The following is a 15246-nucleotide window of genomic DNA, read 5'->3' as shown; positions in this document are numbered from 1 at the left end:
TTAAATTATAATGTCATTCATTTTGATTTTGTAGGTTGATAACGAGTGATAGTACTACTCGAAACATGTCCCAATAAAGTTGTGCAAAATGCTGTTCCGGGTTTTGGCCTTGGTGTCCTTTCTGAAATGTGGATGGCTACTATTAAAGGGAAAAAGAAAAAAAGGTAAAAAAAAAAACTTACTGAGCTGACGATCTGTGATTGGATCAGGAGACCAGGTTCCTGGAATGCAAGCACTTTCCCATGCTTCACTCAGCGCGATGATGAGACTCTGGGTGAGAAATATAACTATTACGAAAACAAATAACAATTATGCCAATAACTTTTATTATTATTTTCACACTACACATAACAATAAGCATTTTTGCTATTGCCTCCTTCCACTACTTTCCTTCCTGGACTAACTGAATTGACACAATACAATTTTGTAATTTTGGAAAGACTGTGGAAGAAGTCTATTACGTTACATTCATAAAATGATTTTGCATCTGAATTAATATAAAATGCAAACTGATTCATCGACTTATATAAGTGTTTGCAAAGTGCTTTTGACAACATTTCTAAGGACAAGGGATAAAATCATCACACACAAAGGTCAAGAAATCTTATACGAAAGTTAAAAACACAACTGTTGCCTTCTGTATGTTTTGAATGCAGTATCCTGATTTGCTGACTAATCCATTTTTCTAGAATACCGCTAGGTTTTCGCGGAGAATGACCACAACAGTGGGAAAGGAAGGGCTGATTTACATTGACAGGCATGTGTTCCATCACAGGTACAGGGTTAAGAGCCGATGTTCACAAAGCCATGAGATTAGAAAAGTAGAATAGCTGAAATTATGCCGTTGATTTCTGTAAGATTTCGATAATATCCACTCATTTTCCCTTTCCTGAATAACAGAACTGCATTGCACAGCACTTCTAAATATGCAAAAAGAGCAATGCGATCAAAAACATGCAAGTCAGTGGACTACTTCACAGTCACCTGTACATCATACCTGTATGTCACCTGTAGGGTAATTGGTCTCCAGTGTCGTTGGAGAGTACAAAGCTCTGGGAAAGAATTTCTGTCTGTTGAACCCGGGATGACACAACGTCTTCGGTCGAGTGTTGGAGGCGTTGTGCACGAGGAGGTACACTGCTCGTATCTCTTTCCCCGTCGCTGGATCAGATGAAGGTTAGGGCAGATGACATATAATTAAGATAACAATCGTTTTTACGAGTGAGGGTTAACGGTCTTCAAATTTTTGGTTTTCGAAAACCTTAAAACGATAATAACGAAATATGTTTTCAATTAGAACTGTGCTTCAAATAAAACCAAGTAAACGTGACGTTAAAATCGTCAAAACCTAGTAGAAATTTCCGGAACGCAATTGCGAGCTGTCTAAAAAGTAACTATGGCATTTCCTAAAAAGGAACTTGATTACCATGACATTCATAATTGCCTAAACAATGTAGAAAGATTAAGCAGCTATTTTAAAACTTTCACTGATTACATGAAAAATCATGATTTATTTTTATCTTGGTTGTTTAAATACTCAAATATAAACCATTTCATGCCCCAGAGGAAATGCTATGCAAAATCAGCAAAACTGGGGATAAGGGACTATTTTAACATACTATTTGGAGAGGCTACGATAAAAGTAATTCGACTCTTTGGATGATACTTTTACGCATCTCTCTAACTGCTATATATTTAAATCACTGTGCTAATCATATAAGATGTTTAACTGCCGCCCCATCTTCTTCGTGATAAGCAGAATGAGTATTAAAATCAGTTCTTCAATTTGTTAGTTTATGTTTTCTATTAATGACTAATTGGTTATGAAATACTTACTGAATTCCAACGGAGCTTCAAACGTAGTTTTGGAGAGGGCAGCCATTTTCTGGTCCTCAGCATCAAAATAACCAAAATCAGCTTCGCCATTTTCGAGTTTTTTCAAGCAATCAACCCTGGCAGAAGTAGAAGTATACGTTAATTTCACGACATTTTCAAGCCATCACTACGAATATTTCAATACAAGAGCTGAAGACGAGTCGCTCTCCCAATAACCGGATAAGTAAGGAAACTTCCCAGGACATTATGCGTTACTTCTACTTTACACAGGAAACATCTTGATAGACGAGGCTTTGGTAAATGACACGAAGGAAAGTCTAACTTACATACAACGAGTCAAATAGCACACATTAACAACTTCAAAAAGTAATTACGAATTAAATTTTCTTATTAATACTCAACCGCTCCTTGTACACGATTTTTCCTTATCGTCACCTACTTACGCGCGAAGAAAAAAAGATATATATATATATATATATATATATATATATATATATATATATATATATATATATATATATATATATATATATATATATATATATATATATATATATATATATATATATATATATTACCTATCCCTTGTCGAAATACAGTTGATGATCCCTCCGCTGGTTTGTCTCAACTCGAGACAATCGACGTCTGATCCAACACATATTCCTGCGAACGGAAGGAAAAGAACCAAATGGAAGTTATGGGCAAAACATTCTCATACTTGGACAGAAATTTCTACCCTACTCTAAACAACGGTACTTCATAAAATATTAGAGTAGTCTCTCTAATAAGTGGCTGCATCAATGTGTATATGCAAATATAAATCCGTATACAAAACTGTCAAAAAATACAAATGTTGCCAAACTTACTCCTTTTCTGTCTTGTTCGCTTAAAAAAATTATGAGTAAAAAGCCACGTTTCTGAGAGATACTCGACTTCATTCCTGAATATCTAAGCACTTCAAAACGACGCGTTCAAGAACTCATCAGTAAATGTCATATTCAAGCAGGTGGCGAAACTAAAATTCTATGCTAAGTAGATTAGCATTTATCCCAAGAAATGGCTGCATTACAATAATAAATACAAGAAATGTTATCTAAGAATCACATACTCCGAGGTGCTGGTAGTACTAAACATGGCGGAAGCTCCTTATGACGTCGTGTTTAGTACTAGTCCCTCGAGGATCAGACAGTATGAACTCTCGAGCGAGATTGAGAGTTTCCAGCCCAGTGATTGGCTTATCAACAGCAAATCAGGAGCGTCGTAAGGGACAGGCCTAGACATCAGATGCATGGCTGATGTGAATCTACTATAGCACCTCGGAGTAGGTGACGCGTAGATAACAAACCAAAGTAGCACCAGTTACTCATCTTTTAAAGTAATTTATGTACTCCTCCCAGCACGCAAACATATATCTCCAAATGGCCTCAAATCAGTCATTAAAATGAAGGAAACGGACAGAGGCTATAGTGCGGCATGTTTACAATACAAATTATCAAAAGATTTCATTCCCCTGGGTCTCTTCTTATAATTACTTATACTTATTTCCAATGGCGGCTCATCAGTAGGCACTGTGGAACTGCAGCACCCCTTTTAGATTTCATAGATATATATATATATATATATATATATATATATATATATATATATATATATATATCACAAAATTATGAATATATACATGTATATGAGAAATTAGTATAGATTATCAATAATCAATAATTATTACAATTCTCTTGTTCTTTAAATAAAAAAAGGAAATGAATTTAGACAATATGTGGAACTGCGGTGCTCAGCAGTTCTAATTTTTCTAGCAGGTTGATATTGTGACAGCCAGCCCGTGAGTAGAGGGAAAGGGCGCACTGCCCTCTCGAGCAGTGTTAGTCTAGCTGTTGGAGGGAGAAGGTGTGTTTTGAAAGTCGTCAAAGCTTAATTAATATGTACTATGATTGATAGTGATCAAATTAGTGACAACACTGATATGTAATGTAGAATAATCATTTCAGTAACGAGTTGCAGTAAATGGGAAAAAAAATTATAACCAGATTAATGTCAATGAGTAAAATTCAAAATAGTAGCTTTTGGCAGCGGTTCTGCTGCCTTCCTCAACGGGAGAGAGAGGAGAGAGAGAGAGAGAGAGGATCCAGATAGAGAGAGAGAGAGAGAGAGAGAGAGAGAGAGAGAGAGAGAGAGAGAGAGAGAGAGCGTGTGTTTGTGTGTTTATGCAGTTAATATCAAAGAATTTTAAAAAAGTTATGTAGTAAACAGCACCCCTATGAATGATAGCCACGAGCCACCATCGTTTATTTCACTATCACAAGGGCGCATCTAATGAATATCACATAAATACTCATATCTCTCTCTCTCTCTCTCTCTCTCTCTCTCTCTCTCTCTCTCTCTCTCTCTCTCTCTCTCTCTCTCCAACGCTGGGATCGAGGCGCTTAAATAATATTGCACAGGATCGTTGTATTTATGAAGATGCGCGGGAAAATATCAATAGACTAATCAGTTTGGCAAAAAAACACGTTTAACATGATATCGGTAAAGTGAGAATGCTTATGTTTTTAATTATAGTGAAAAACATTCGATTTTGAGGTATATATAGTGCAGAGTAAGCAAAAGATGAAGTCTATTCATGTCCTTATTGACAATTTAATAGGGCCCAGTGCGAATTCTGATTTAAAAAAAAAAAAAAAGTAAAAAATGCGCCGAAATTTCTTCGGCACATTAGAGTTTTCTGTACCGCGTATAATCAAGGCCACCGAAAATAGATCTATTTCCGGTGGTCTCGGTATAATGCAATACGAGCCGCGGCCCATGAAGCTTTCAGCCACACCCAGGTGGTGGCTTGTCCTATATCGTTGCCAGACGCACGATTGTGGCTCAATTTAACCTTAAATGAAATCAAAACTACCGAGACTAGAGGTCTGCAATTTGGTATTTGTGATGACTGGAGGGTGGATGGTCAACATACTTATTTGTAGCCCTCTAGCCTCAGTAGTTTTTAAGATCTGAGGGCGGAGAGTAAAAGTGTGGACAGAAAAAGTTTGGATGGACTGACAAAGTCATCCCAATAGTTTTATTTTACCGAAAATTAAAAGTCAGGGAATAGAAACAAAAAATTTCTTTGCGTAAGGCCGCTCTAGCTACTTACATCTGCTGAAGGTCACTAATGGTTCCATAATATTTCAGCAAAATAAAAATAAAATTTCTACATAAATATACAAATAAACAGAAATTTTCTAAAACATCGCTTTCAACAAAACAGTATGTGCTATCCAAGCTAGGATTTTTATGAATTTACGTCACTAAGGCAAGCATGGACCGAAATGGAAGTTTTAATAAATTTTTTAATTTACCTCCCACAGAGTCTGAAGGACATCATATTTCATGCATTTTCTTTGGGTAATTCTAAGTAATGACTCCGTGCCTGCTTTTACCTTGGAAACTGGTCCCCATAAACTAACGGTAAATTGTTAATAAGCGACTGGAATACTATGGGAAACTGCAATTTCCTGAGAATTGCCCGACGCGGAGTTATTGCTTAGATCCACCTTTCTTTGTAATTCATTTACTGGATACAATTCGAATTTTAACAGCAACGCTTATATTGTTATTGCCAAGTACTTAGGGAGTAACAACTATAATCATAGTTACCCACCAAAACTCAAGAACGTCATTTTTTGCGAAGACTTTTATACCTACCCGTTTTCTTCTACGCATCTATGCTAAACTACTTTAAACAATGGACATATAAGTGACAATTCCTGTGTCCACATTTGACGGATTTTCAACAATTTAAAGTACACATAACAGTCCATTTCGAGAGAGTGGGTGCGATTGTGGCTTTACCAATATTTTTTTCTATTTGCCACAAATAATCCTAAATTCCTTTCATCTACCATGACCACCTATCTTACGCTAAGCACTCCTGCACAGAATGGGAGTTCGCCCAAGCCAATTCTTTCTCTACTCATGATCTACACAAGATGCTCAAGACATTTTATCAAATTTTTTTTTTATTTATATTTAATATTTTTCTGATAGGACAAGACTACAGTGGGGGCCTTTTGAGCAACGCCTTTCCTCTCCCACACGGGACAAAAGGCTAAAACCATTTATCAGGATCATTAGCCTAGTAGTTTCTTCACATTTTGTCCTTCGGGCATTACAGATAATGGCAATGCCACTATATAACCAGCCTTATCACACTGTCAGCAGAGCTAGTGCAAAATACTTTATTCGAAACTAAGATAATTAACTATATTAGGCAATCAGACAATTTTAAAGCTACAGCTACTGTTATCTTTTTTTTTTTTTTTTTCATATTGAGCTAGATAACCTGCCCTGTTCTTGAATAACAATTATGTACCTTGACTGAATATAAAGCAAATATGCGAAAAGCCATATCTGGCATTATGGAAACGGTATTTCTACACCTAATATCTTTCTGATTTAAACTGCCAGAGATAAATCCTGGTAACTGCTCACACACTGATCACTCGAGTTATTTCCCCTGCAATTCCAGTATCATAGTATTCTTCATTTGTGAATATTGTCGGTGGGTTTCCATTTATACTGCAAGAAGGCTTACTCTAAATTTTAATCATTTCGTTTGTTAGCGTAGCACATAGACATGACGATAGATCAAAGAAATAAAGGAGACATACAAGACAAAACGAGAGAGAGAGAGAGAGAGAGAGAGAGAGAGAGAGAGAGAGAGAGAGAGAGAGAGAGGTTCAAATATTTACTCGTTTGTTTATTTTCGTCTAGCGACCTATCCAGCAATGATTACTAACCACACTTCCTTAACTTCCTGTTACTAAATTATCTGTAACATTTGGGAGTATTAAACCCATGGCATACGCGTTTCCACCAATAAGCTGAATTGTGGCTCAGATTACATCAGCTTTATGCCAGCACAGACCCTTGTCCTGAGAAAAAGTGTCAGTGTTTAACAGTATAAGAAGCTTGTTGAGGATTTTGGACACTGATCAACAGAGGGGATGAATAGCCACACTGACGGAGTGATCAACCGGTTCACTTGTTTCTCTCTCTCTCTGTAGGCGGGACTGCCACAACTTCCTTTGTCTCTATGTGTGTGCCATACGCACAAACACACATACCACTCACAAACAAAATAACATTACATTGTTTATCCACGGCAAGTTTACCAGTTAAAAACAGAAACTTAATAATGAAAATAGAATTGTCTTCCCAGTGCCATCGAAACTAAATCTAAATGATTTCTGACAGCCTCCCTCGGCCCCTATCCTAACTATACCCTAGCATCAAGATCTTGTGTCTTTAGCTTTCCAGTTCACTCTGCAGTAATACTCACTCATAACACTTTGGATAGATTTCGCCTCAAAAAATAAGTGCTCTATTTCATCACTATATATATATATATATATATATATATATATATATATATATATATATAATATATATAAAGAAAAAAAATCACGTGCCTGGGCGTGCTGTTAGCAAAAGGGTTGGTGTCAAGGAAATAAAAGACCGGCAGATTGTAATATAACAGCAAACAGTAGTAACATTCTGCAGGCAAATCCACTCGTCGATGACCACGGAAAACATAAAACCTACGAAAGCTTTGCGCTCATCTGTACAAACGAACGGACATACCCAATTGTAAGACATCACGTGGCTATTTCAGAGGCTTTACAAGAAGTCACGGGTGATAGGCTGAAAGTGATTTATTCTACTGTAACGAATAGCATTCGCACGTCACCGTGCTTTAATTTTAATGAACTTGACTGGTTTAACAGGCCAATAATGCTTGTACTGTACTTGGAACATCTGGGAATTATGATTGCAAGGACATCTTTGACATCGGTACGACATGAGGGTAGTTCTATTTGCTCTCTATTTTAGGGAGACGTGTTTTGTATTAAACCCGTGTCAACGACGCATGCGTGTACAGCAGCGTGTAGAACAATCTCGAAAGGGAGAAAGGCTTGGACTAGCAATAGTCATGAGGCTTATTGCAGCAGAATACCGTCAGGTTACTTGGCGTTTCTATTTCATATTTTCGCTTATTCGGGGAGTAGCCTACAAACTACTATGTTGTTTGTTTAGGGGTGTGTGTAGGAAAGGTCTATTGAAGAGCCAAAAAAAGGTCTGAAAAAGGTATTTCGTGTTGAGATAAAGATGCAAGAATTTTAGGATAGGATACTTATGATTTATTTATTAGAATGAAAATTTAATGTAAAAAATAAATAATATTCATGTTAAACAGTACATTATAATTATCTCTAATCAAATATAGCATATCTATCTTAATTTTCGTTGGTGAAACAAGGCATTATTTGACCGTAGATTTTAGCACGTTTTAATTTACACTAGAAGTTAATAATAAAATGTTTTCTGTGAGTAAGGGGAAAATCTTGTAGTAGGCTTCCCGAGTAAGCTGGAGGTCGGATCACGCCTTGTTGCGATAATACTGCGAACTATTTTAAATGTACATCCCATCGTTATAACTTGCAAGGCAACCCAGGAAGCCTAGGGTGGGCACAATGAGTAAATGAGCAACAGCGCGCACTGTGGATCAACGGCATTGGGGTAGCAACTCACCCCTGATGAGCCACCCCTCCAAAGAACAAAAAGGATATATATATATATAATATATATATATATATAATATATATATATAATATATATGTGTGTGTGTGTGTGTGTGTCATGTACATTTCGGGGTAAATGGCTTTTACTCGGCAAAAAAAAATAATACCGACTTTTTACACGAAATTCTATATACATATACGATAGTTTGAAGAAAAATCTCTAACGGACCAAAGTAACGATGCTTTAAGAATGCGTACAACAGCAAGCAAGGTCATACACAAAGAAATGCAGGCCCATTTATCAACAGCATAAAACGACAATACCAAGTCAAGCATGACACGAACTTTCCCTGAGGTCACTTAGAGGAACAATCCTGCGTTGTTCAAGTCAGTCAACAAAGATCATACGAGGCATGTCGAAATATTTGTTGCTTCAATATATTATATATGATATATATATATATATATATATATATATATATATATATACATATATCTATATATATATATATATATATATATCTATATATATATATATATATATGCATCATCTGTTTTAAAAGGTAGAAATTTTGCGTTAGTTGGCTATGTTTCTTTTTGTTTCTATTTGTTCATTTCAGTATTACCGCGTATTTTTTGTAACTTATTTTTGCATAACTTATCTTTGCATGGAGACTCACTGGCAAATACAGGTTATGAGTGACCAGTAGTGATTGACAGGCAAATAATCATATATAATCCTAGAATAGAAGGTCATCAACTAGCAAAACTGGCTTCCACTGGATGCAAAGTCCATATGAAAAGACAGATAAAATAAACAAAGAAACGCCAGAAAAATCTGAGACAAAGAGCGTGGTGTTTTGAAGTAGTAACCGCGAAATAGAAATTACTAAATTCCCCACGGCAATGCCGAGTGGGAAACCCAAACTATGATGCATTGAGATTTAAGAGTAAGATGATGCAAGTGGACGACTTGGTTATTCCGATCTAGTGCAAACAAACGCTTTGCATGCTGTTGCTAACTTCCCCGAAATCTTTCAACCTTCAGTATTCAAATGAGTTTCTTTGTCTCCGGGCACGCAGGGGGCTTTGGATACAAGTTTCGAGTTCACACAAATTACATGTTTTCGTGTGCGCATGCATTTATACATATGTATTTAAAGAATGATCACAATATACTTTGATGAAAGTTTTCAAATAGGGTATCAACGCATATATTACAAATGTTACACTGATCTGATTAACGTCATATGAAAATACTTTACGTTGATATGAATGATTTCATCTGTAAGGGGCAGGTCATGGGATATAGCGTGATATACCAATGTGGAAGGAATCCTCTTACTGCGCAGCTGAGAAATAACGTAATATGTTCATAAAACTATACATATTTTTTTACATATCTATAAAACAAGGTATGAAACATCAAGATTTTCCAAACACAAAACCGAATTCATGAAATATCCATCATAAAAAAATACAACGCTGTAAAAGAAGCATTGATTAAATTAACCATGAAGGAAGAACCAAGAACATCATAATCGTGACAAGAGAAGTTGGAAGGGTAACTCTTCGAGATTTGGTGCACAATTTGGATAAACACAACGAAAGTATTGTAGTAATTCAGACGAATTATATAGACAAGATCTGGAACCGTATAAATCACTTAAAATAAATCAAGTTGCTCAAAATGATAAAATTCATGGTTAAATACGTTTTACTGAAGCGACCAAAAATATAAATGTGATAAATGTTTCCGAACTGCTTAGAACTGGTCATGGAATATCATAACAATGCAATAAAGATCATGAATAACTTTTTTTTCGAGAATATTACACTGAATGATGTTATAAATTGAATTCTAAAGATAATGACTATCATCTGAGAATAACAAACATTAATCTGTATTTTAAGAAAAGACAAATATATATATATATATATATATATATATATATATATATATATAATATATATATATAATAATATATATATATATATATATATATATACACCCGAGGCATATTACGTCTCGTGCTTCTGAGAAACTTGCAAGGTCTTAGCTTCCACGAACAGTAATACGTTTTGATCTGAAGAGACCTTAAAAATCTAAGGGTACAAATGGGACCTACAATATAGTGCATGCACGAAAACCCCGGTTAAAATTAATTTGGGGGATGTTTAAACTAATAGTAGAGAGAGAGACCTTACCTTACAGACCTTACATATTGTTCGGGTTGCCCCAGGTCCCTCAGTGTGAGGCACCTCTTATGTCTACCAGAGTTGCTAGTGCATCTTCCGGTATATTTTGTATCTTCCAATCTTGGATGGTCTGGGATGCAGCTTAGATATTTGTCGAGCTTATTCTTAAACACATCTACGCTCACTCCTGATGTATTCCTCAGATGAGTTGGCAACACATTGAATAGACACTGCATTGTCAATGCTGGTGCGTAGTGGATTAATGTCCTGTGTGCTTTCCTTATTTTTCCTGGTATAGTTTTGGGCACTATTAATCTACCTCTGCTTGCTCTTTCTGATATTTTTTGCTCCATGATGTTTTCGGCAATTCCTTCTATCTGTTTCCATGCCTGAATTATCATGTAGCGTTCTCTTCTCCTTTCTAGGACTATATAATTTTAAGGATTGTAGTCTTTCCCAGTAGTCAAGATCCTTAACTTCTTCTATTCTAGCTGTAAATGACCTTTGTACACTCTCTATTTGTGCAATATTCTTTTGATAGTGTGGGTACCATATCATATTGCAATATTCAAGTGGACAACGGACATATGTTTTATAAAGCATAATCATGTGTTCAGCTTTTCTTGTTTTGATTGTTTGTTTGTTTGTATGGTGTTTTTACGTTGCATGGAACCAGTGGTTATTCAGCAACGGGACCAACAGCTTTACGTGACTTCTGAACCACGTCGAAAGTGAACTTCTATCTTTTTTTGCTTTACATTTTGCCAACAGAATTGCTATTTGCTCATTGCATAACATGTTCCTATTCAACATCACACCAAGGTCTTTAACTGCTTCGTTATTTGTGATTGTCTCATTATTAGGTCCCTTATATGCATATAGCTTTCCTTCTCTGTCTCCATAATTTATTGATTCAAATTTATCAGAGTTAAATACCATCCTATTTACCTCTGCCCAATCATATACTTTGTTAAAGTCTCTTTGTAGCGCGTTCCTATCTTCATCACAAGTATTCTTGTGTCATCGGCGATACTACTCACTACCGAGTCCTTAACATTACTTACTGTCTATGTCTGCAATCATAATAACTAACAGTAATGCAGCTAACACCGTACCTTGTGGCACAACGGATATTACCTTAGCTTCATCCGATTTCTCATCGTTTGCAATAACTATCTGTTTTCTGTTGTGTAAAAATTCTTTTAACCATCTCCCTACTTTATCCACTATATTATGTTTTCTAATTTTCTTCGCTAATATATTATGGTCTACCTTGTCAAAAGCTTTTGCAAAGTCTAGATAAACCACATCTCTTTCATTTCTGCTTTTCATATTTTTGCATATGTTCTCACGGTGGACTAACAGTTGGGTTTGTGTACTTTTTCCGGGTACAAAACCATGTTGTCCTATATTAAACAAATTATTTTTTGTTAAATGTTTCATAATATTTTTCTTCATTACCCTTTCATACACTTTCATAATATGTGATGTTAGACTCACAGGCCTATAATTACTTGCCTCTAGTCTTGATCCACGTTTGAAAGTAGGGGTAATATATGCTAATTTGTGCTCATCATAAATCTTGCCTGTATCTACACTTTGTCTTAATAATATTGCAAGTGGCTTTGCGATAGAATGAACTACTTTCTTTAACAAAATAGCAGGGACACCATCAGGCCCAGCTGCAGCTCCATTTTTAATTTCATTATTAGCCTGCACAATATCAGCTTCATTAATATCTATGTCTGCTAATATTCACTATTTTCATCCCTTACTTCTTTATCATTATCTTCTTTATCAATTCTAGGGGTAAATTCTCTCTTATATCTTTCTGTCAATATGTTGCATATTTCCTTTTTTCATTCTATTCTTCTTTAATTCATCTTTTTCACATACGAGTACAATAGTTTGGGGTTTTGCTTGATATTTACAATGGTTTTTTCTTCCAAGTCCCGTTTTTCATTTTCTTTTGATTGTATAATCTTTTGCTCTGCATTTTCTATCTTACTTTTTAGTTCCATCAATTTCCATGCATTTTTTTCTTTTGCAAGACCTTTTTTCCACTATCTGATTTTCTGGAACAAGATCCTTCTGTCTCTTGGTATGCACAACTGATGTTTACTTTTCTTCTTCAGTATATATTTATCCACTATTTTCTCTAATATTCTATATAATATCTCCGTATTTACCTTTATATCATCACTTACGAAAACGTTATCCCAATCTTTGTTTAATTCTTCATTTATTTCTGACCATTTTATATTTTTACTGTAGAAGTTGTATTTTCCATATCCTTCCCACTTTTTCATTTCTTGCTTATCTCTGTTTTCACTTGCTTTGGAATGGACTGTTAATTCTATGACATTATGGTCTGAAATAATCACATTATAAACTATTATTTCTTTAACATAATTCACCGCGTTCACAAATACTAGGTCTAAAGTATTTTCCTTTCTTGTTGGCAGGTGATTTATTTGTTGAATGTTGTATTCTAGTAGCATATCTAATACCTTTTCGAATTGCCTCTTATCTTCTGCACAATTATTACTCTCTTTTTTATATGTATAACTACAACCACAATCTCCTATTCGTTCTTTCCATTCTACGAAAGGAAAGTTAAAGTCTCCGGATAGGAGAATATCCTTGTGATTTCTACATATATCATCCAATTTTTCTATTATTGTGTCAAACTCTTTACTATTATTGGGTCTATGTATTACTATGTTCATTCATTTTTCAGATTCAAATTCTACCGCTATTAGTTCACATTCTGAGTTACTATATTTCACATATATTTTTCCTTGTTTTTTGTCTTTCCCATATATCTCAGTTCCCCCTTGATTCCTATTTTTTCTATCTGATCTATAAGTTTGGAACCCTTTTATTTGATCGACATTACCAGTCTCTTGGGAATACCAGGTTTCACTTATATTCACTTATATTTGGGTTAGTTCTTCTAAGTACTCTATTTTTCTTTTTGAGTTACTCGTAACTAAACCCTGCGCATTCATCACTATGATGGTTTACGTGTTACCTCCTTCATCCTGTTCTGGTATGTTGTTCTTTTCTTCATTTCCAGAAATTCTGACATTAAAAAATCCAACTTTCCCAAAATATTTTATCTTCCTTCATCATAATTATTCATTTTGTGTCTGAATCTGCAATTTTCTCTGTATCTGCAATATCCCCTAGCATCGTACATACAGTAATTATCTCTTGAGCTGTAGTATCTTGGAGCTGATGCTTGGAAATTCTTTGCTGACACTCCATATCGCGGTGATCACTTGCTTTTTTCCTTCACCTCATGTTCTTTGTTCCTCTCTTTATTTGTTTCTTTCCTATTTTGAATTTTGTTATTTAATTGATTATTTAATTGATTTTAATTCATGGCTACAGGGTGCATATATTTACATTTTTTGTCGAGAGGAGCGAGAGAAGAGAGAGGAGAGAGAGAGAGAGAGAGAGAGAGAGAGAGAGAGAGAGAGAAGAGAGAGAGAGAGACTATAAATTAACTTTCTCTCGTGAAGTTCTTACTGTAATGAGGAAAATCTTTACCAGAGCCAGAGACAAAAGTTCAACGTCTAAAATGATCAAGTAATCTTTCATGTTTATGGAAGACAACAAATCACTCACGATGTTCAAATGTCGCAGAACAGAACATCAGAAACAAAAAGACCACGATTTGACTGAATATTTTAAAGAAAGCGCCGACATGACACCAGTGAAAATTATCCACTTAATTTTATTTATTATTGGTATTCAAGACGGAATTTTTCCGCGACGTGTGTTCAACCTTTTTTCGTACTAAAGTATTATGATAATATTCCCTTAACCACCTTACCCCACCTAATCAAGAGAGAGGTTTTCAAACGAAGAAACCTAATAAGTCTCATCACAAAACTTGCTCGAGATGCTGCATGGCAGAAGATGCCTCTACGTATGTATCGGCAACTCCAAACCAGCTTTTGCACAAAACTCCGTAAACAAACACGAAATGCCATGAAAAACTGAGCATGGTCAATTTGAAAAGGTTAAGAATCTTTGGTCTGAAAGAGTTGTAATTTCATCTCACGATTGTTGCTTTAACTACAGATAACTTATAAAGCTTTCCTTCACCGAAACATTATCATAATCCCGACCACTCGCAAACGCGGAGATGCCTGAGCATCGAACAGACCTCGACGAAACACCAATGCAGCAACAGCAACTTTCGTAAGCCACTTTATGTCAATGTCAATGAAACTAATCTCTTCAATTTTTCCTCTCTAGCAGACAGCAATTATGATCTCAAGCTTTATTGCTATGGTTTATCAATATATATATATATATATATATATATATATATATATATATATATATATATATATATATATATATATATATATATATATATATATATATATATATATATATATATATATAATATATATATTCATATTATATATATATATATTTCTATATGTATATATACATATATTATATATTATATATATATATATATATATATATATATATATGTGTGTGTGTGTGTGTGTGTATGTATATATATGAATATATATAATAATGTATACATATATATATATATATATATATATATATATATATATATATATTTCTATATGTATATATAAAT

At 34.8% G+C, this 15246-nt stretch overlaps 1 protein-coding gene across 1 annotated transcript in view; it reads right to left on the bottom strand.

Annotated features, from left to right (window-relative positions):
- Positions 1-15246, bottom strand: part of LOC135195646 (transferrin-like) — a 58691-nt gene that overhangs the window by 29364 nt on the left and 14081 nt on the right. The window contains 4 exon segments of the mRNA XM_064222018.1: positions 183-270; positions 998-1161; positions 1837-1952; positions 2415-2499. Of these exon segments, the coding sequence (XP_064078088.1) occupies positions 183-270; positions 998-1161; positions 1837-1952; positions 2415-2499 (453 nt within the window).

This window comes from Macrobrachium nipponense, chromosome 16, assembly GCF_015104395.2.
Source record: "Macrobrachium nipponense isolate FS-2020 chromosome 16, ASM1510439v2, whole genome shotgun sequence".
Taxonomy (NCBI): Eukaryota; Metazoa; Arthropoda; class Malacostraca; order Decapoda; family Palaemonidae; genus Macrobrachium; species Macrobrachium nipponense.
Note: the sequence above shows the minus strand (reverse complement) of the source record. Positions and strands in the feature narration are given on the sequence as shown.